The sequence below is a fragment of the Euprymna scolopes genome, chromosome 11 (assembly GCF_053919585.1).
Source record: "Euprymna scolopes isolate OS-2025 chromosome 11, ASM5391958v1, whole genome shotgun sequence".
Taxonomy (NCBI): Eukaryota; Metazoa; Mollusca; class Cephalopoda; order Sepiida; family Sepiolidae; genus Euprymna; species Euprymna scolopes.
The window spans coordinates 138730159-138754518 of NC_136492.1; the positions used below are offsets into that span (position 1 = coordinate 138730159).

At 35.4% G+C, this 24360-nt stretch overlaps 1 protein-coding gene across 1 annotated transcript in view; it reads left to right on the forward strand.

Moving 5' to 3' along the window:
• LOC145288092 (EF-hand domain-containing family member C2-like) overlaps window positions 1-24360 on the forward strand; it is a 110366-nt gene that overhangs the window by 34718 nt on the left and 51288 nt on the right. The window contains exons 7-8 of the mRNA XM_080136147.1: window positions 1665-1973; window positions 4219-4415. Coding sequence (XP_079992273.1) covers window positions 1665-1973; window positions 4219-4415 — 506 coding nt within the window. The remainder of the gene's footprint in view (window positions 1-1664; window positions 1974-4218; window positions 4416-24360) is intronic.

Below are 24360 nucleotides of genomic sequence, written 5' to 3' on the forward strand. Positions count from 1 at the left end.
GTCCGTGAATAATCTGAGTGAGGTCATAGGCATTGGCAAAATCATGACAAAACCTCCCCTCGTCATCGGTTTTATTTGAGTGGGTCAGCCATTCCACATTATGGACATTGAAGTCACCGCAAATGTGAATGTTAGCCGAAGGGTGAGCAGACAGGATGTGGTCTATTTTCTCAGATATGCTCTTAAAGGTAGTAACCCCACTGTTGTGAGGGCGATAGAGGGCAAATATAAATGCAGTGGTGTAAGCTAGTGCAACCAGGAAGCACATATAAGTTAAATTAGGGTCTTCTATGGAGATATCCCTACCACACGGAAAGCCATCTTTGATGTAGGCACATATTCCATGCCCATGGCGATCTTGGGGGTCAGATTTAGATGTTTAGTTGGAGTATCCTTTAATTATGAATTCGTCTAGAGAAGTGGTTAGCCCTATGCCAGTTTCACTTAGAAAGAATAAGTCCGGTTTCGTCTCTTGTAATTGTGTTTCAACCTCTGGAAGGTTGAAACGTATTGAACCGATGTGTTTGGAAAAATGGTGGAATCATTGTATCACTTTAGAAAATACCTCACTGCCAATTTAACCCTCCAGCTGTACAAGAATCAAATACGTCTGAAGATGCCACATCTGAGTTGGAACTGCTAGGAGCACCTTTTCTTGTCTTGACAGGGTACAAAACCGTCTTCGACATTTAATAGGTGAGGACCTTTTTGCCTTCTAACTTCCTTATAGAAGAGACATTGCGGGTATGTCTCTGTGCTATCGTTACTTTTATGGTAGGTGCTTGACTGAGCTCCAATCTATGGCCCCTTCTTCTAAAACGTTCACAATAAATACTCGTCTATCCTTTCCCCACTCTCTGTCTGTGTCTAAAACTAAACAAAAATCCCATAAGTAGATTTTCTGTCCTTGAACTGTCCGTCTGTGGAACACAGTACTGTGTGGCTGCTTCTCGACTGACTATAGCATGGTTGTCTTCAAATCTAATGTGAATAAGTTCTTTAATTATAAATAATAAATAATATATACAGTAATAAATAAAAACAATTATGTAGATATATACAGTAAATATAGTATTAATAATTAGTAATAAATAGTGATATTTACAAATTAGAAATAAAAATAGGTTTAAGGCTTCTAAAATTCATGCTAGAATCGTCCGTAAAGACCCATGGCACAGTGGTTAGAGTACTTGGCAAAATAAAATGTAAAAGTGATATTCTCTTGAAGGTTGAATTCCCAGTGTGAACGACTGAAAAATACAATTATGAATTGCTTAGGATCTCTATCCAGTCATGGCTGACAGAACAAGAACATGCTTTCCCTGTTAAGTAAATAAAGTGTTCCGTCCGAAATTCCATCCAAATTCTGAGTTCGAGAGAAAAATTCCCAAGTTCAACCAAGATACACCTGAAGAAGGTCGAAGGTTACATGGACTAAAACATTGTGAAAATCACACTGAAGAAGAGCACAGTAATCCGATGAATCCAAATAATACTTATACATTTTAATAAACTTAAATATTATATTAAACTTATGTCGTTTAATAAACCTATATTTTTTTTTAATAAACCAAGATCTTCGAATATTCATGGAATTTCTATGACTCATTATGAATCATTCATAATAATTATTGCTTTCTATTTGCCTTATTTTTCATCTTCAGCCGATTTTACTCCGGTTGAATACAGAAAGAAAGACAAAACTGTGTTAGAAATCAAATTTCCTCCCTACAATGGTTTTGGCAGCGAGGAGGACTCTTTGAGCAATTGCAAGTCCATCATCCCTAAACCACCGCAGAAGAACTTCATGAAGTTTATGGAGAAAGACAAAGATGGGCTGATGAGCCATGTTCTACGTTTCATGGCCAAACTCGACTCGAAAATCCCCAGTGATCAAAACCGGAAGTTCATCATCAGTTATTATCTGTCGGATGACACGATTAGTATCTTTGAACCTTTTGTACGAAATTCAGGTTAGTGGATGTTTGCATTATCTTATTTGCTAGCATTGCATAAAGAAGTGTATGAGATATACGAGATGTTTTGATTACTTCAGCAGATCATGTGTTTGTTGGAGAGGGCATGTTTGAAATAGTTTGCATTGCATTTAACTAAATATAGTCATTAAATAAAAAAAAAATGAACAAGTCTTTTCTTCATTTAAAATTGTGACACTGTAAATTTTTTTAAAATAATAAATATCAGGGACGTGCAGAGTGGAGGGTGCTAGGGGTGCCTAAGCACCTGCCTCTTTTAATTCTGTTTAAAGTGTTTTTTAGAGGAATATATTATAGTTCTGTGTCCTACTAGGACACTGTTTTTTCACTTGAGCGCCTGACAAAATTCTTTGCACGTAACTGATAAGTATTTTCTTTCTTCTTACGGCATCAATATTTATCGGCTAAATATTTTTTTAAATAAATGAAACGCTTTAACCTTTTAATTCATTTATCACAATAATTTAATCTTTTCCTTTTTACTGAGAAATAATTGTCAGCTAATATTCAAACGAGTGTTACCTTTTAAATTAATATATTGAAAAAGTTAAGAATTTATTTGTTTATTAAAATTATATTCAAATGCATTGAAAAAAAAATTAAAAGTCGAGGGACAACAGGATTCTATTTTAGAACAACTGAATCAGCAAAATCAGTAATGTTGAATATTTTTGGTGATTTGACATAATTGAGTATAAAAGAAATGCAGTTTAAGTAAAATTACTGTTACATACTGGCATGTCCTGCGGAAATTAGTAAAAAATTTTAAATTACAGTGAATAACCAAGTAGAAGATCTGCAAAAACATTTTTTACAAAAAAAAAAAAAAGAAAATCGCTATTATCATATATTCTTGATCTGACATTTTCTAATTTGAAATAGCGAAAGCGGCACTTCTTCATTATAATAGCGAAATCCCCTAAAAATCAATTTTTATTAAAAAAAACAATGTTAACTACTTTTTATGTCAATTTCAACTAAAAACAACATTATCTAATTAATTATTATCTTGCAATTAGTTAAATATTACTGCATTATTAAATAAAACAAATATTTTCATGATTAAACAAAAAACCTTCAGACCATAATCAATCAATAGTGTATCAAGAATATGCATTTATCAGACTATTATCCGATTAATCTAAACAACACAAACATTCATACCTCAAAAATTTTAAACGAGAAAATGCAATTAAAATGAAGGTACAGTGTGACTGATAAAATTGTCACCAAAGACATGATTCCATTTCTGTTTGATGAAAACCGGTTTTCCTTTTTTGTTGTAGACCATCTAATAGTTGGCTAGTTGTGTACAAATCCCAAGGGTGATAGGAGCCTTCTATCATTTCTGAAAGTGACACAATGTTCAACGAGCTAGATCGGAGATGCGCCACTGTACAACTCATGCTCTCTACTGATCCAAGTTGACAAGTTATGACCATTGCCAGTACTCTCAATATGCAAATCAGAATGTTTCAATGCTTAAGGGCACAGCTTAACACATTAGACAACCCTTTAAAGGTGGTGGAGCGAAAGCCAGAGACCAAGGACTCTGCCAAGGAGTTAATCAAAAACGTTCAGGCAATCATTGACGAAACTTCTCAGTGATCTATTCGGAAGATTGCCAGAGATTTTGGCATCTCACACACAACTGTGAATGCATGTGTGAAGGAGGAACTTGAACTGTAGGTCCTATAGGCCAGGTTCCTGCTTCCCCAACTGTACTGACATGCAGAAGTTCAAGTGTAACATGAACTGACATCTTGCTACCCAACTCTCCACCTAGTACCCCTGTAGCCTGTGTCCCTAATAGTAGCCCCTACATCAAAGTGGCAATGTGCCTTGTTTGGGGTGAAAATGTAATTAAAAAAAAATTTTTAAGTTTGGCATACAAAATTGGCTGCAATAGTCAGTAAAACTGTATTATTCAATTTTTTTATTTTTGTAATTATTTTTTTTGGTTGTTTTTCATAATTTTTTGGATATGTTATAATTTTAAAATGACACACAATTACGTAATAATGCTTTCATTTGAATTTTTTTATATTATACTTCACAGTCATTTTTATTATCTTAGCGACTTCAATTTATTTTTTAATGGACGTAAAAAACATGATTCGTATAAATATTTCTGATATTTAAGAAATTAAATTTTTTTGTATGTAAACAACTTTGAAAAACAAATATAAGATTTTAATTATTCAAGTTTAATGTTTGCTAGGCATTTCAGGCGGCAAGTTCTTGGAGCGATCTCGAGTGAAGAAACCTGACCAACCCCTGAATAATGTCAACCTGTCGGAATATTACAGCGCGGCGGATTTGTTCATTGGTCAGAAAGTGAACTTTAATCAACATAAATTTATCATCTATGATGCTGATGAGTATGCGTTTAATTACATGGAAAATCATCCGAACGAGGTAAGACTTGGAATACACAAACCATTCATAAAACTAGTGAACATCCTCTACAGAAATACAAATGATGTAAAACAAAAAAAGTATGCTTCGCCAGTGTTCATGCCAATCTATATATCTATAAAAGTGAGGATGTGTGAGGACACTTCTCAACCTATATACTCAAGGAATTTTGAAATTTGGTATACAGGGTATTCAGACACGTGGAAAACTTTTTTATTGGTTTTCATCTGGAAAAAGGGCTGCTGAAAAAAAAAAGTGGTACTTTTCAGTCATCAAATTTTTATCTGTTTGTCAACTGTTTCACGACTGCACATGCACGAATCGTTCACATGATAGTTGCCTTATGTTAAGAATAAGTCAAATTGAAAATCTTTGAAAAACCAAGAAATGTTAAGAAAATATTTATTAAATAATAAAATTATTTTTTTTCTCTTCATATTCTCATGCTATTAATGCCAAGAGGGCTGAAGCCCTTGTGAAGACCACCAGAATATGAAGATAAAAAGAAAAAAAAGAAACATTTTAACATGGACAGTCTTCTACCCTTGATAAAAGTACGTTTCTATACTGACAATTTGGACATTTGTATCTAAAAAAAAAAAGAATGATTTTATCATTTAATAAATATTTTCTTAACATTTCTTCGTTTTCAAAGATTTTCAATTTTAACATTATGATATGTTTTCTAAGATGTGAAACACACTACTAAGAATAAGTAATTTAGAAAACACTTTTTAAAGATTGCGTCAAACTAGCCTAATGGTTATTGTACTTGACTCACTGTCTTTAGGTTTTGGTTTCAATCTCAGCTTGAATTTTTTTTTTTTTTTTACTTACAAAAAGTCAATCAAGTTGCTTGAAAAATGGGTGAATTCACTGCTTTTAATGCCAATGAAAGTATTAGAAATGTGAAATTCGTTGATCATCATTCAATCCCGGGCAACGTCGGGTTTTCTGCTAGTATTTGCATAAAATCATAGAATTATTGCTTTAATTTTTATTATTGTTACTCACTTGGAGTTTTCAGTCAGACCATAATCAACGATTACTCACTGATAATAACCAGCAGTGTTCCCTGGCATCGGAATGACAACAAGTCTCCCAGATTTCCAGTACTCTCTACTTTTTTTGGTAACCTTTATATTTGCATTATCGTAACAGCTGTTTACCATTGATTTCTTGCTGGTAACGACCATTGGTCTTCACTGGAATTTGGGTGGCAACAACCCCAATATTTCATTCCTATTTTTTCATTTCTAAACTAAATGTTCATAAGTTGGTTTTATTTGTATACCGTTATATTTGTATGATGCTGGCTTTTCTTCTCTTCTGATGAGAAGCATTTTGTTTTGAAATGTTATGACCTAAAGAGGTTCTTTCCTACTCTCTTCTTATTTTTGACCTTATTGATCTGATAAAATAAAGTGCTATGCAACTTTTATTCCTCATCATTTTTTATTTTTAATTTAATTTATGAATTGCTCCTCTTAGTTTAGTAGAGCTTTTATTATCCTGATAGGTTTGCTTTTTTTTTTTTTTTTTTTTTTTTTTACAAAGGCATCACCATATTATCAAGGCCCAGAGGCCACTCAAGGATAAGGGTTAAAGAGTGTACAGTAGAAATTGGTCAATATAGTAATCATTAGTAATGAAAATTTGGTAAATTTAATAACTTATATGGAACGGCTCATCAAGAACTTATTTACTTTAGACTTGAACACAACCATATTGTAGTCAGCCGGAAAGCAGGAAAACGGAAGACAATTCCACAGGCGTGCAGTTCTAAGAAAGAAGCTTTGTTCATGGAATCTACGTTTAGGTTTAGGCACAGATAAAGAGTGGGGGAAATTATTGATAGTGTTTACAGCTAGACGAGTGTTTCTTGTGAAAGTTTGGCGAGGGGGGACCATAGATTGAAGCTCAGTTGAACACTTTCCATGAAAATAACGATACATCAGAGACAAACTCGCAACATCTCTTCTGTGAGATAGAGGTTGCAAGGAGGAGAAAAGGACATCTCCTACGAGGCTACGAAGTCTATTTTGAACTCTATCAAGGCAGGACAAGTCCTTTCTAGCAGCTCCTGCCCAGATGTGGCAACAGTATTCCATCCTTGGACGTACCTGGCTCTTATATAGGTAGAGAATAGCATCAGCAGTGAGATATCTACTGGATCGATAGAAAGATCCCACCATTTTTCCAGCGGCCTTGGCAACAGATTTGATATACGTGTTCCATTTAAGATCAGGAGTAATGGTCAAGCCCAGAAGCTTGTCAAAACTTGAGGCCTCCTGAAGACGAGAGCCATTCATTTCAATTGATGACAAATGTGAATTAGAATGTTGATGATGTAAAGAGAGAAGCTTGGTTTTAGATGCATTAAAAGTAACCAGCCACTCCTTTCCCCATTGTACTACGTGCTCAAGATCAGAGGAGAGAGAATTGGAGAGAACTTGGTCGTTTACTGTCTTATATGTGCTACCATAAATGGTAGTGTCGTCAGCATAAATGTCTACAAATGATGTAAGGATATGATTTGGAAGATCATTAATGTAGATCAGGAAAAGAGTTGGGCCCAGGATGGATCCCTGAGGGACACCGGCATTAATACTGTGAGCTTCTGATTTTTGCCCCTCAACTACTACTCTTATGAACCTATCAGAAAGAAATGATTTAATAATTGAGAAGACTTTTCCAGCTATACCATAGCTAGCGATCTTATGAAGTAAACCTTTATGCCATACCCTATCAAAGGCTTTAGATATGTCAAGAGCAATTGCCCTAGAAAGATTGCCACCGTCGAGAGATTTGCTAATCCTATGCGATATAACTGTAAGGACATCTGCTGTAGATCTAGCAGAACGGAAACCATATTGAGTGTCACTAAGAAGGTTATTTTTGTTGAGATGTTTGATTACTTCTGTATTTAACACAGATTCTAGCAACTTACTCATGGCGCACAGGAGACTTATTGGCCTGTACTGAGAGGGGGATGAGCGATCACCTGAATTCTTAAATACAGGGCATACTGATGAGATTTTCCAGGGAGATGGGAAACTATTCTCCTTAAGACAACGTTTAAACAGTTTTGTAAGTATGGGCGCTAATTCAGGTTGAAGTTTTTTGAGTACTATAATTGGAATACCATCAGGGCCAGTTGCTTTACTCGAATCAAGGTTTTTGATTAGCTTCGCAACATCACGTACAGATATACGTATATCACATAGCGTGTTTTCTGATACAGGAGGAAATATTGGGGGTTGGCGGTCTTGGTCGCAAAGGGTAGAATTAGCTGCAAAGTTCTTGACAAAGAGTTTGGCTTTGTTTGATGCTGACGAGATTACCTCAGGTCCATTGATAATAGTTGGGATGGAGCACACGCTTCTATTCAGGATTCTGTTTGCTATTTGCCAAAACTGGTGGGAACCAAGCCTCTGCTGAGCTACTTTGGACTTAACAGATTCAGCATACAACACTCTTGCGTTCCTTATTACTTTCTTACAATGGTTGCTGGCAGTCCTGAAAACGGCTTTAGTTTCCATACATCTATTACGTTTGAAGCAGTGGAAAAAGTGATTTCTGTGCGCAATGGCAGCAGCACATTCTGGAGAGAACCATGGCTGGCTGTTAGGTTTTTGCTGAAACTTTTTAGAGGGTATGAAATGGTCAATACCTACAATTAACCATTCAGTTAGGTCTAATACTATAGAGGACACATCCTTTTTAAACATGGAATGCAGAGGTAGATCAGATATAAATGTACGGAAGCTATCCCAGTCAGCCTTAGTGTATCGATATACTGTACGATGAAGAGGTACGTCTGGGGACTTATTACATTTCATTTTTATCTTAATTGATACAACAGAGTGGTCGGAAGATCCAAGAGGCGACAGAACAGAAACTGAACATAGTTCAGGGCAAGTTGTGAGAAAAAGGTCTAGTAGGCTCGCATACTGGCCGTCATTATCGGGCACACGGGTAGGTTCCTGAACAATCTGAGTGAGGTCATAGGCAATGGAGAAATCATGACAGAACCTCCCCTCATCATCGGTCTTGTTTGAGTGGGTCAACCATTCGACGTTGTGAACATTGAAGTCTCCACATACGTGAATGTTAGCTGAAGGATAAGTAGAAAGGACTTGGTCAATTTTCTCAGATATGCTTTGAAAGATAGTAACTCCGCTGTTGTGGGGGCGATAGAGAGTAAATATAAATGCAGTAGTGTGAGCTAAAGCAACCCGGAAGCACATATAGGGTAAGTTAGGATCTTCCCTGGAGATGTCCCTCCCACATGGAAAGCTATCTTTAATATAGGCAAATATTCCATGCCCATGGCGATCTTGGGGGTCAGATTTAGAAGTTAAGTTAGAGTATCCTGAAATTGCAAACTCATCTAGGGAAATAGCCTGTCCAATGCCAGTTTCACTTAAAAATAAAAGGTCTGGTTTAGTCTCCTGTAATTGGGTTTCAACCTCTGGAAGGTTAGAACGAAGACCCCTGATGTTGGAGAAGGAGACATGGTAGTAGGGGTCTACGTTGGAAGTTGGAGAACCGGGTTTAATCGTGTATTTTTTCTTGAAACTTGTCATGATGAAATTTTGGAATTTGTGGACTAGGTCGACAGATTTACTTAGAGCAGGACAGAGAGGGGAAATTAAGAGAGAAAAAGAAACGAAGAATTTTTTTTTTTTATTTGTAGCTAATGATAAGGTAAAGCCGTAACAATTACCCACTAGTATGGCATCGAGAGGCCCCACCAGAAGCTACTGCATGGTCCAGAATCCATTCACCAAATGGCAATACAGCAGCCCCAGTACTTTGCACCTGCTGATAGGACAGCCTCCTTAGTGGTTAATCCAAGGTTCGGGTCCCTGACTATCAGGCGGATAACGTCAGCCCAGACAAAACGTTTACCTCCAGCACCCTTACTAGTGACATGGCTACAAGGATAGACATAGAAACAGAAAATTTCCGCCATCTCAGTCAACTGTTCGCAAAAATACTGCCAACCTAGAAAACAGCTTTTTCTTCTCCCTTTGTCCGAAAAATCACTCATTTAAAAAAATGAGGACTGAGGGACAAATAAGAAGAAGCGAGAGTAACAGGAGCTGCCGATAACGCATCCACAATGCGTTTTCTACTCTCCATTAAAAAAAAAAAAAAAAAAAAAACTATTAAGTACTGTACTTAATAAAAGTCCAACGGACGTGTTTAAGGGAAAGTATGGTGATAGATTCCCCTCACACGAACTAAAAATGAGTATAATTCGTAATTTTTGCTATCAACTCGGTAGATAAATAAACATATGTACGAGGAAAAAAAAAAAAAAAAAAAAAAAAAAAGCTAGCATTTAATAAAACAGAAATACACAAATTAAATACTGAAATAAAATGGAGTTGTTAATATTTTAAATCTAAAATAAAAAGCATGATTGAAATCACTTATCTCAACAAAAACAATTCCGTCTCCAAATTGAAAACTGTATTGAAAGAAATTCAGTTAGTAGCGTTCAAAACATTTTTTTGAAATCAGCCGTTAAAAGAAAATCGTGATTTTATTCTGAACTTAAGCTAGTAACGTTTTAAGAAGCTTACGATATAAAAGAAAAGGCTGATGGGGGGGGGGTGTTCTTCCGAAAGTAAGTTGGTGCCGTTATAAGTAATTTCGAGATAAGATGGAAGCCGGTATTGGACTAGAAAAAAGCTAGCATTTAATAAAACAGAAATACACAAATTAAATACTGAAATAAAATGGAGTTGTTAATATTTTAAATCTAAAATAAAAAGCATGATTGAAATCACTTATCTCAACAAAAACAATTCCGTCTCCAAATTGCAAACTGTATTGAAAGAAATTCAGTTAGTAGCGTTCAAAACATTTTTTTGAAATCAGCCGTTAAAAGAAAATCGTGATTTTATTCTGAACTTAAGCTAGTAACGTTTTAAGAAGCTTACGATATAAAAGAAAAGGCTGATGGGGGGGGATGTTCTTCCGAAAGTAAGTTGGTACCGTTATAAGTAATTTCGAGATAAGATGGAAGCCGGTATTGGACTAGAAAAAAAGCTAGCATTTAATAAAACAGAAATACACAAATTAAATACTGAAATAAAATGGAGTTGTTAATATTTTAAATCTAAAATAAAAAGCATGATTGAAATCACTTATCTCAACAAAAACAATTCCGTCTCCAAATTGCAAACTGTATTGAAAGAAATTCAGTTAGTAGCGTTCAAAACATTTTTTTGAAATCAGCCGTTAAAAGAAAATCGTGATTTTATTCTGAACTTAAGCTAGTAACGTTTTAAGAAGCTTACGATATAAAAGAAAAGGCTGATGGGGGGGGTGTTCTTCCGAAAGTAAGTTGGTGCCGTTATAAGTAATTTCGAGATAAGATGGAAGCCGGTATTGGACTAGAAAAAAAGCTAGCATTTAATAAAACAGAAATACACAAATTAAATACTGAAATAAAATGGAGTTGTTAATATTTTAAATCTAAAATAAAAAGCATGATTGAAATCACTTATCTCAACAAAAACAATTCCGTCTCCAAATTGCAAACTGTATTGAAAGAAATTCAGTTAGTAGCGTTCAAAACATTTTTTTGAAATCAGCCGTTAAAAGAAAATCGTGATTTTATTCTGAACTTAAGCTAGTAACGTTTTAAGAAGCTTACGATATAAAAGAAAAGGCTGATGGGGGGGGATGTTCTTCCGAAAGTAAGTTGGTGCCGTTATAAGTAATTTCGAGATAAGATGGAAGCCGGTATTGGACTAGAAAAAAGCTAGCATTTAATAAAACAGAAATACACAAATTAAATACTGAAATAAAATGGAGTTGTTAATATTTTAAATCTAAAATAAAAAGCATGATTGAAATCACTTATCTCAACAAAAACAATTCCGTCTCCAAATTGCAAACTGTATTGAAAGAAATTCAGTTAGTAGCGTTCAAAACATTTTTTTGAAATCAGCCGTTAAAAGAAAATCGTGATTTTATTCTGAACTTAAGCTAGTAACGTTTTAAGAAGCTTACGATATAAAAGAAAAGGCTGATGGGGGGGGGGTGTTCTTCCGAAAGTAAGTTGGTGCCGTTATAAGTAATTTCGAGATAAGATGGAAGCCGGTATTGGACTAGAAAAAAAGCTAGCATTTAATAAAACAGAAATACACAAATTAAATACTGAAATAAAATGGAGTTGTTAATATTTTAAATCTAAAATAAAAAGCATGATTGAAATCACTTAAAGACTAGCGTTGCCCAGTCATAAAAAAATTAAATTGGCAAGGGGGAGAAGAAAAAAATTGTGACAACAGGGGAAGGGGAGGCGTCGTTTGGGTCTCATCAACCAGAAAAAAAGCCAAAAGCAAAATTTTGTAAGCAAAGCCCCCCCCCCCACCAAACATGGGTATTTAGCAACTAAAGTCCCTATAAAAAATAATTAAATACCCATGAGTACACATGCGAGCGCAAAAAGTAAAAATTGCCACAGTAGCCAGGCTCGAACCTGTAATGGAATTGAAAAAAGCAAGCATATTAGCTGTCTCACCCAAGTGACTTGTGATGTCACAGGCCTTTGGAATAACGTCTTCTAACTGTATATTGAGATGGCGAAGCATGAATGATTTTGCAAAAATGTTAACGCTAAAAACTGACCCTTCCTTGGAAAAAATGATCAGCAGAGAATTAATGTTTTGGGCCAATTTTTGGATATTTGTCATCCGAGAGCCTGATCTTTCTAACAATACCAGTTTTGCCAGTGTTCATCACATGTAAAAGGTTTTTGGCAGACATATGAGATTTATATAATAGAAGATATCATTTTCAAGTTCATGATGGCAATTATAAATTATCGATACTTATCAAAGATATTCTGATAAAAAATCTATCTAAGAACACCGCCAAACACATAAAGTACATTTGTGTGAAAAATTTATTGTCCTATCTATCGAAACAACTTGTAATGATTTAAGTGAAAATCCCCGAAGTTGAAATAATAAAAACATATTTAGCTCTACTAACGTATATTGAGCACTTTTTACCAAATATACCTAATAATATATATATATATATATATATATATATATATATATATATATATATATATATATATATATGAGCAAACAGTTAATGAAATATGTTAAAAAACACTTTGAAATGAGTTAAAAACATATTTAATCTGAAAAGGAGACACTAGATAAATGGATAGTCCTTAATCCACAGAGTTTCGAAGAAATACTCTCCTTGTTTTCAAGTAAGATCTTTGACTTACTTGTTGTTTCATCAAATATTTCTGCATGCAAAATCCGATCCCGCATTTTGCTAATTCCTTCCCTCTGATGAGAAGGAGAGTATTTCTTTGAAACTCCGCGGATTAAGGACTATCCATTTATCTAGTATTTCCTTTTCAGATTTAATATGTTTTTAACTCATTTCAAAGTGTTTTTTAACATATTTCATTAACTGTTTGCTCATATTATAAGCTCTATTTCCTATTTGGTATTATCGAGCTTTTATATCTGGCTGAGATAATTTTATAAATATTAATTCTTTAATATTTATAATTTACTTTAATTTTACCATCTTGAATCATTTTGGTAAATTCAATTGTAATTTTCGTTTTATATATATATATATAAATATGATTGATTTCGTATTGTTTGTTTCTTTAATGCATTAACCTCCAAAATTTATTGTATATTTTGCAAACTTCTTCCCTCTGATGAGAAGAATTGCATTTGTCAAAACTCCGTGGAACAAGGTTTTTCTTGTTTATTTGTACTCCTTGTCAGATAATTAAAATTGTGTATACCTTCCTTTTATAAGGTTTTTTGAAAATGTATTCAAATTTTCAATAACAAGATATATATATATATATATATATATATATATATATATATATATATATATATATATATATATATATATATATATATATATATATATTCACAGTCACGCATCAGCAAATCCAGATTTCAAATGTATAAAATACATTGTATCAGTTTTAAATGGTCCAAGGGAAGTAATGATACACTGTTATGAATTACTTCCCTTGCTTTGAATTGTAAGCGTCTAAATTTAGATCCTCATATCAAACATATGCACACATCATTAAAAAAAAAAAAAAAAAAAAAAAAAAAAAAAAACTGTACGGAACCGTATTTACAGAAAAAGACGGTCGGGGGTACATCAATCAAAACGCTGTTTGCGTTTTAAATTCTAGAGCTTATGTTAGTTTGAAAAAACAAAAACAACAAAACAAAACAAAAAACAGGTACTTTACTTCTGTACTTATATTACCGTGCCGTTATTATTTTGAAAGCCATTTTTAACATAGGGAGGAGAGGGTGTTTTGTAACTATTCTGTGCTTCCACTTAACAATTTAGTAATAAAAAAATAAGATATCGTGAAGCTTGAATTTAACCTGAAAAAAATCTATTAAAAATAGCGCAGTGGCAAAAGTGCACAAGCATCAAAAAACATTTTCCATGATTCATCAATAACTTCGAATGTGGATATTCTCCCGAAGATATTCGGAGGTTACATCGGCCGAAACGTTGGGATAAAAACTACCAAGATGAGAACAATAGTTCAAACAATCCAAATAATAATAATAATTAAAAACAAAAAACAAAACTGCTTTGCTCTTTTCTGGAACAAAGTATGTGACGCTACACGTTCAAATGTAACAGTTCTAAAAAGTTATTATTAAAACGATTTTATTCAATTATTGTGATAAATGATACCATAATAAAATTTTGATTTAAAACAAAAGGGAGAAAGGGAACCCCGGAACCGCATATATATATATATATATATATATATATATATATATATATATATATATATATATATATATATAATGAAAATAATGGAAATATTATTCCGACAAAATAGAGAAATAAAAAGGAACAGACCGTATTATGTGTTCATGAACGTTACGTCTTTATTTCGAGACTTCCTCTGAAAATTCATCCAGAGGAAGTCTCGAAATAAAGACGAAACGTTGATGAACACATAATACGTTTTGTTCCTTTTATATATATATATATATATATATATATATATATATATATATATATATATATATATACATATATATACTAGCAAAAGTACCTGTCAATAACTGGGTTCAGAAGAAGCCTTAAAAACTGGACTCTGATTTATATAACAATATTTTTTTTTGTTTTATTTTTTATATTTTCACCATAAACAAGGCACATTGCCATTTTGGTGTAAGGGGCTACTATCAGGGGCAACAACTACTGGGGTACTATGCAGGGATTTGGGCAGCAAGATGTCGGTTCACGTTGCACTTGAACGGCTGCACATCAGTACAGTTGGGGAAGCAGGGACCTGGAATGGAATTCCAAAGTCTAGCGGTTCTGGGGAAGAAACTACTGGAGTAGAAAGATCTTTTACATCTAGGGATCTCTACAGTGTGGGGTGGGATTTAGCTGCCTGTCGGGTCTGTCGAGGGTGTTTACATCGTGGGGGCACAAGTGCTTGCAGTTCGTTAGAGCATTCACCACTAAAATACTTGTAGAACAAGCAGAGGTATGCAACATTTCGTCGATAAGACACAGGCTGAAGATGCCAGTTCAGGGCCTATCAGATTGGCGACTCTCTTTTGAACCTTGTCAAGGAGCGAGAGACTAGTAGCAGATGCACCAGCCCAAATATGACAGCAGTACTCCATACATGGGCGAATGGTTGCCTTATAGAGGTACAGGATACTTTCGGGTGTTAGTAGTTTTCTAGCACGGTAGAGAGAGCCTATTTTCCTTGCAGCAGTCCTGGCAATGCCCTCGATGTAATTGTTCCAACTCATGTTTCCTATGAACGTTAGGCCAAGGAGCTTGAAAGACGTACTCTCAGATAAAGAGTCATTGGCCATTGCTATAGGTGGTAGAGAAGGTTTCTTGCAATTATTGAATGAAACTAGTCTAGTCTTGGTGGAATGGAACGTGACCATCCATTTTTGTCTCCATTCCACTACAGATTGAAGGTCATCCTCTAGTGTTTCTGCCATTTCTTTAGATATGTGTTCATTTGTTTTCCTATCGTGCCTGTTATATAAATAACTTGTAATGTTTTTTAAACTCACATTTATTTTCTACTTTTTGTATCTTATATTCCATTTTGTCTTATAGATATACAGGCAGACACATAGACTTTAACCTTTATTATATCGTTTCATAGCTTCTTTTATGTATTACAACATAAAAATCATGAAATAGAAACTCCATTTAACACAAGACAAACTACGAGTATTTAAGGTTCAAATAACTTTTATCATCAACAAAAAACTAGATTGAATGTGCATGTTCAAAAATAGTTCATTTTCATGTGTTGCCACCTTTCAAAACAATTCAAATTAAAGTGTTAGAATAAATGGAGAGAAAAAAAAGAGAATGTTCATAAAAAGTGCTTATTCCTTGTTTCTTTTTGTTGGTAGAGTAGTCGCCACAAAGAGGAGTGTTTGCTGGCTTTTAACAGCAAAAGCAGGGTGACTTCTCGCTTGACTGCATCTGCATCCTGTTTCCTTGGTGTCTTGTTTCCATTCTCTCTAGTTTACAAAATATTTTGAGTTTTTATTTTTTCTTGGCTCCCACAAACACATTAGTTGTTAAATGTTATTTTTATCACAGCCTGCTCATATCGGTTAAGTAATTTTTATTATTTTCTCTTTTTGACTGGATGGCCGTGTAGAGCTTATGCATAGTGACGCATTTATACACTTTGTCTCTGGCAGTTGATGACTAAACATTCGGTTGGGAGTTTATTGCTTTCTTAATTAATCTCCACAGTAGATGTACAGACAGTTACACATAGAGGCTTGGCATTACTCAGATCATCTTTGTTGTGGATGGGAAGCAATTGCTCAAACAAACATAAGGGAGCAGCAGTGGCAATTTTTATTGAAACAAACGGTACAAACACTAATTAGGGCTCCCCTATATCAGTGACCCTGTTGATCCGAGGGAGCGATGTAATCCATAACTCCCCCGCTTCCCATGGTGGGTTATCATGGTAAGTTTGGTAGCTCTACGTCAGTGTACAGTGTTCCCCCTTAGAAGTGACCTTCCCCCATCTCGTGATGGGGGGGGGGGCACTTTAAGATACCCATTTTAAATTCTTGATATATCTTCTATCATTGTATCTGGTCGGTTTAGTATAATAATATATATATATATATATATATATATACATATATATATATATATATATATATATATATATATATACTTGTTTATTGTTATATAAACATGCTCACATCCCGCTGCTACAAATAGCCACTTGTTTCAATCAAACAACAGATATCATCAGGCAGCGACTTGACTATTCAAAAGTTCAATGAATAATGGATTTTTATTTTAGGTAGGAACTCTTTAAAAGTTGGAGTTAAAAAACTTAAAACACAGAACTTTAATTAAAAAATGTAAAAAGGGAGGGGCAATTTAAATAAAGTTAAAAGATTACAATGAGGAGAGAGTGATTGAGAAGAGAAAAAAAAGAATAGAGAAAGAAATAGAGAAAGAAAATAGAGAGAAAAAAATAGAGAGAAAAAGAAGAGAGAAAAAATATATGTATATATATATATATATATATATATATATATATATACATACACATATATATATATATGATATGGAGAAGAAAAAAAAAAAGATATAAATGGTTATTATAAAGAGAATAAGAACTAGAAGGAAAAGGAAAGAATAATGAGATCTAGTTAAATAGAGAAAGAGAGAAAGTAAGAATTTGATAGCATATAGAAATATATATATATGTATGGGTGTCATCATTTTAGGGAATCACTAGTCGTAAAAATTTACCAAAAATTTTTTTTCTGGAACATTATGAAAAAAAAAAAATGAAAAAAGCCCCTAAAGTCCATATTAACGAAGTCGATATAACTCAAAGAAAAATTAATTTCTCGAACTAACGATATTATCAATGAATTAAGCATTGCTTATTTAATATTTTCACACAAAAAAATTATAATTGCAAAAAATATTTCTACTTTTGTTTAATAATGACATTTTTAGCATAATTTTTATATGTAAGATTCTAATATTTTCCTCAGCATAACATAATTTTTATATAATCTTGAGAAATAAAAAAAATTGAAAAAAGTTTAAAGGCAGGAACACACAAAAGTTAATTAAATTAAAAATAGTTAAAATTATACAAACATTCGTACAGATGCACAGCTGGGAAAAAAAAGAAAACCAGTCGGTTTTGCACTCCATCCCTCTCTCCTTCCAACTATCCAACGTCATTTCAAGATAGCCTTTTGACTTTTCCGTAGAATTTATTTTTATTATGCAAAGCCAGAATCTTTCGCTTTTGGGGGATAATTAAACTATGTTTTGTACAAACAAGGTATTATTATTATTATTATTATTATTATTATTATCATCATCATCATCATCATCATCATCACCACCAGTCACCACCACCACCACCACCACCATCACCACCACCACCACCACCACCACCATCATCAAGTTCAATATGTTAGGACTTTACTTCAGTAATTAACTTTGAAATCGTCTTAGAAAACTAATATTTATCTTTCAGGGAATTTTTACAATGAATTTATTTAACGTCAAAATTTGGTTGAACTGGTCAGTTTCCGAATGTCGCCGAGAAAACATTTTATAAGTTCATTTTTTGTTTTTTGTTTTTTTCCCATGTGTAAAAATATTTTTCCTTTTGAAAATTAACTTAAGGCTTTAATCTTTCAAATATAATCAACAAGTAATCAGAAACCTACAAAAATTTATGATAAACTGGTTTTAAAAGCTATGTCTCATTATGAGTTTTAATGCACGTATCTACACTTCATTTAGACGGTTTAAAACTGATGTAAATGATTGCACAAAATTATTTTTGATTGTTTTTTTTTTTTTCGAATTATTAGCTGATTTTTAATAATCAAATAAAATTACATTTTTTTTAAAAAATTTTCTTGGAAAAAATTATTCCGGTAAATTTGAATAAATCTTAATGATTAAAGTTTTCCCGAAAAAAAATTATGTGGCTCTTTTATCACTAAGTGGTGCAAGAGAGGAGCAGCACTCTGTTGATAGTAACCCACGGCCACGAATTAAAAATAGAGCGAGTTAATAAGAAATTCAACATCGCTACGCTCCACTCCAGACTTGCAATTACAATAAGTAAAAAAAAAAATATTAATTAAATTAATAATTAAAAAGTAAAATAAATTAATAGATAAATAAAAGTATAAAAATATAACATGGTTAATAGATAGAAAATGTAACTATTTAAATTCAAGGCAATAAGTAAATGAATAAATAAATAATTTAATCGTAAATTTGAAATTCCAAAACCGATTCCAGTGAATGCAAGGGAGGTAACTTCTCAAACTATTTTACGAGTTATCTTTCTTAGATTAGAATAAACTTGGGAGTTCCTAATAGCTAGGGCTATGTTAAGAAAATGTTCTTTTCATTATTTTGACTCTCGAATATATATCATTTAATATCTTATATGTTTTTGATAGAATCATGTGTTTCTCAATTGATTAACTGTGTCGGATATATACTCGAGAGTCATAGCGCTACTAATAAATACTTTATTATATATTAATATCTCTAAAGAATATTAAATAATAATAATTCAAGGAAATAATGTAAAAAAAAATTTAAAAAACGTTAAAGGTGTCTGATTAAATTAGCGGAGTTAAAAAAACCTATTCGGAGATTCATTAAGAATATTTACTCAGTAGTGAGTGTCTAATAGCTGAAAGAATTACTTGGCAGTGCAGAAAGGCGAAATTAGTACGGTAATGGCTTTATTCAGAATATTTATACAGGAATTATATTTATACTAGCGGAGGGTACCCGGCGTTGCCCGGGTGTTTGGAGGTGTGTGTGGCTTTGGGTAAATCCAAACTCGGGGGGAGGGGGGGGTAAAATAAAAAAAAAAAGTTTTGGTAGGTAAGTATGAGGATCGAACCTGAACCCTTGAGGCAAAGTTGGAAATTAAAGTGTGAAAAAAAACGTGCAACGTTAACCACTGGGCCACAGTGGAAATACTAACAGAAACACGTTTGAATTTATTTAATTACTTAGAATTGGCAGGTGCACGTTTTAATGACTTAATGAGGTCAACTTTGACTGCGGGGTAGTATTTTATTTACTGTGGGAATGCTTTTTTCATTTTTATTTTCCCAAGATGTTTGGAGGGGGAGACCAGCTCCCCATAAAAAGGGGATTGTCCAAATTAAATAGCAATTGTCTGATATAAGGAAAATATTTCCACATTGATCAAATCTGATTACTTTCGGACATTTCCGGCGATCACAACCGGAAAAATACCGCCAGAATTAGTGTCACTTTTATTATACGAAAAAGCCTAATGCACATGCGGCGAGGCAAAAAGCCTTTCTTGGACATACACAAAAAGCGAACATACATACACACATTTTCGGTTTTATATATATATATATTAAAAATAGAAAGTTATGCAGCTTTTAAAATAATATTGATTCTATTAATATCTTTTTATATATATATATATATGACATTAAATTTGAACTCAACCTCAAATCAAAAGTCTCAAACTCAAATCCAACTGTTCCCTTCTCTCTGCACTTTCCACACTGACGCCCAAAATAAAGAAGACGGCTCTTTTATAGAGAGACCCAACCACATCTCATTTGCATACCCCCTCCCCCCTCTTGTCACATCACGTGATTTTCAGTCCATAAATACCAGGGGGCGGCCATTTTTATTTTATTTTTTTTCTTTCCTAACACGAGCTGCACGATGCATGAGGTAAGGTTCTTTACTTTTAACCACACGCCCCCTTGATCTCTAAGATCAATAATTAGTATCATAGTCTGCCATCCACGCTGGGCATCTTCGTTCATGGTGCGATCGCCGAAGAGGCTCTTCTTCAGACACTTCAGCATCAGTCTCCCCTTCCTCTGATGGCAAAGAGACTCTCCGTATATCTAAAATGTGACGAGGCATTCCGTCAATTGCTACCTTGTTTTTGGAGAGTACTTCAGTGACTGTACCTTTTCCCCAGCGAGTCGTGCAACGAGAATTGGGTGGTTTCACCCACACCTCTTCACCAACTGCGATGTCCACGCAGGCCTGTTCTTCTCTCTGTGTTACAGTCAATGGATGTCGCCATTCATAAGAAAAAATAGACCGGTGCAGCATTGAATTTTCGTCTTGACCAGCCTTCAGCATCATATTGTACCAAAAAAATGCTTCTTGGGCCGAAATCTGGCTTCTTGATGCCACAGCTTTTATAGTACAATGGTGCCTCTCTATAATTCCATTTCCACTTGGACGGTATGCAGCTCTAAAATATAGCCCCACATTCCACTTTGCACATAAGTCTCAAAAAACTTCCGAGCGGAAAGACGTACCATTATCCACCAACACCTCTTCTACTGGCCCCCTTTCCATAAAAACCTCCTCGACAACTCTCTTTACCTCTTCTGCTGTTTTGTTCTTGATTTTCCGCCATACCGCTACTCTCCCAGGTCCACAATCAATCATAGTTACATGCGGTTCATGTTGATAATGTGTGATGTCAATGCCCAATCTCTGCCAATTCTCTTCAACATGCACTTCCCCTTTTTCATGTCTAGCTGGTGCAGGGTTGACTGATTGGCATTCCCTACATTGTTCAACCACCTTTTGGACGTCTTGCATTGTGACATGTGGGTTTACTTTTCTTGCCAGGTAAAGGGTCCGTTCCTTTCCAAAATTCTCTACTGCACAACATGCTGGAGCCCCGCCTCTTTCCTTGTGTAGCCAGGCTTTCTTGACTCTTGTCAGCCCATCTGCTTTATTTTTTTTTGTGACGGAACTAAGGTAATAGTTACCTTTAGTTCTAATTCTCGAACCAAGTCTCCCAGCGCTCCAAGTCTACGCTTGATAAGCATCTCCGCTGCTCCTTTTGTTTTGATCCGCTTATCACCAGACAGCTCCAATTTAATCCACAACACCATTGTTGCAGAGTCTGTTTTAACGTTCACTATCTGTAGCCCCCATTTTAGAGCCAGATTGATGCCTTTCATCACAGCATCGAGTTCCGCAACATTGATATGGGCGCTATCATCCTTTTTGCGTAGCCAAGCAGCATCTTTAACAGCCACTTCTCTTATTTCCAAGAATACCCCTAATGCTACATTGCTAGTCCATATCACCCCTTCATGGCCCTCCTTTACATGCCATTCTCCTCTTACTGGGTCCATTTTTTTCACTTCTGCAATGACTTCTTGTATCATGAGAAGCACTTCTTGATCAACTGCATCTTCCGAACTGTCTGCCCCAGTCTGCCTTTTAATAAAACTGCAGCCATCCAGCTATTGGGTAGTGGCCAACCAGCTTTCCACATATAGAGAAAAGCTCTCTCTTGGCTAGGTCAACCTTGGCTTCAGGGATCTCATTTCCTCGCCCAAACATCAATTTTCCTGCCTTATTGTTCTGTAGTCGAAATCCCAAAGCCATTCCTTTTTCCAGTGACTCAGGTGGTTTTGTCGTCAGTCCATATGCTTTGATATGCTCTCTCACCCTTTCTGCAGTCACCTCTGTTTCGTCCACTAGTACATCATCGATGTAAGAGCAGGTGCCTCTCTTCACTGCATCGTCTTTGGCCAGCATTGTCTTAAGAACTGCCGTCATTATCTTTGGTGCGGAGTTCAGACAACATCCTAATCTGGTCAGACAATAAACTTGACCTTTGTACTCTACCAATTGATATTTCCACAATTTCTCATCCACATGAAGTTGGAGGTAGGCTGACTTCAGGTCCACAATTTTAGTTGCCTGCTTCATCCTCCTCCATTTCCTTACGACTTCTTCACACACGTCGATTCCGTCCTTTGTGTGACAAGCGACAAACTTGTTCAGCTCACGGAAATCCAGCACTAGCCTAACTTTCTTCTTAATAGGTTGAGCCACAGCCATGAGTGGCAAAATTCCTTCAACTTTCCCTGACCGCGGCATTAATATTCCTTCATCTATCCATCTCTCAACTTCTTTTTCAAACTGCGGCTCCACAGCTCCTTTCAGTGTGCTTTTGTACCAGCTGACCCGATTCGTCAATACAGGTGGCTCCATGGTCCATCACCATTCTACCATCCATTTTTCGCCATCGAAGCAGGCTCGAAAGTCATCATCCTTAATCAGACATGGTCGGGGTTTCGACGGTTGGTTGGTATCACCCCTGATTGCACTCTGATTGCCAAATTTCACCTGGCCTTTAGCAATAGTAGCTCCTCCCAGTCGGTCTATTGCGTCCAAGCCCAGCACCACATCAATTCCTGCAACCAGTATATCCAGCACGATCACTCTTAGTCGCAATGGCATATTCCTTACTACAATCTCCGCATCGGCCTCTCCACAGCATTCCACTTCTCTGCCATCCACCGCTCTAAAGTTGCTGGTTCCATTCCAAGAGTTGGCGACGCTCGTAGTAATAAGTGTTGTTGTACATCCAGTATCAACAAGAGCTCTAGCCCTCTTTCCATTGATTGTGATCACTAACTGTGGCAACAAACTCTCATACGCCTGATCAGTATAAAACGGGTGACTACTTGCGCAATAGCACCCCTTTACTCGTTTCCCGGAAGCGAAAGGCAATTCTTGCTAATGTGCCCTACTGGGCCACACTGAAAACAGATAATGTCTGGCCGTGGCTCCCTACAGTCTCTCATCAGGTGTGGTCCTTGACATCGAAAGCATTTACCGGTAAATCTACGGCCTTGCTTGGTCGCTCCTTTCTGCTTGCCACAGTAACCGCGACCGCCCCCAGCTCACCGGGCTGTTTCGCCAAAACTCTAGCATGCCTTAGAATCTCCTCCACCTCCATGGTTTCAATAACAGTAAGTTGTTGCAGTTCCATGGAGATGCGATCAGGGAAACCAGTTACAAGCGCCAGCTTTACAGTCTTCTCAAGGTTGCGTCCCCCATATTCAGCCAATCCTGCTAGTCGCCTTATCTCTGCCACATACATGTCCACAGACTCCCCAGTCCAGGTGACTCTTTTGAGCTTGTTGTAAGCCTTAAACGTGCTCTCGGAAAATGCGGTCTTTAACTGGTTTTCAATGCTCTCAGCAATGGCCTGATCCGTCTCTCCCATTTCTAAATAGACCACTAGAGCACTTCCTTCCAAATACATTGGTATTAACGTGGCTACATCCTCGATCTTCTGCAGCCTTGCCACCTACTTCAGCTTGTTAAGCCATACAACCACGTCACCTTCTCCAGTAAATAGCCTCAGGATATCGCTGCTCAATCTTACTCGGTCACCCATTTTTGTCACTGTGCCGAAATAGCTTGATGTTAAATTTGAACCTAACCTCAGATCAAGTCTCAAACTCAAATCCAACTGTTCTCTTCTCTCTGCACTTTCCACACTGACACCCAAAATAAAGAAGACGGCTCTTTTATAGAGAGACCCAACCACATCCCATTTGCATACCCCCTCCCCCCTCTCGTCACATCACGTGATTTTCAGTCCATAAATACCAGAGGGCGGCCATTTTTATTTTCTCTTTTTTTTTTTCTTTCCTACCACGAGCCGCATGATGCATGAGGTAAGGTTCTTTACATTTAACCAAAATATATATACACACACATATACATATATACACACACACACACATATATACATACATATGTATGTTTTAAGTGTTGTTTATTTAAGAAACATGGGAGGAAATAAGGATGTATTTGACAGTAAGAGGGATGGATAAAGACCTGGCCAGAAATACTTTTTTATGTTGCCTGACGTGTGACTTTTGGCTTCTTGCGAACCAATTTGTCCAAAACATTAGCATGTTCAGTGTAGCGACTATGTAATATTTGTCTATATAAATAATTATATTGTATTTTGCTCTTTTTTATTGAACACTATTTAATTCATGTGTTTTATCGCCTGAATACCTTT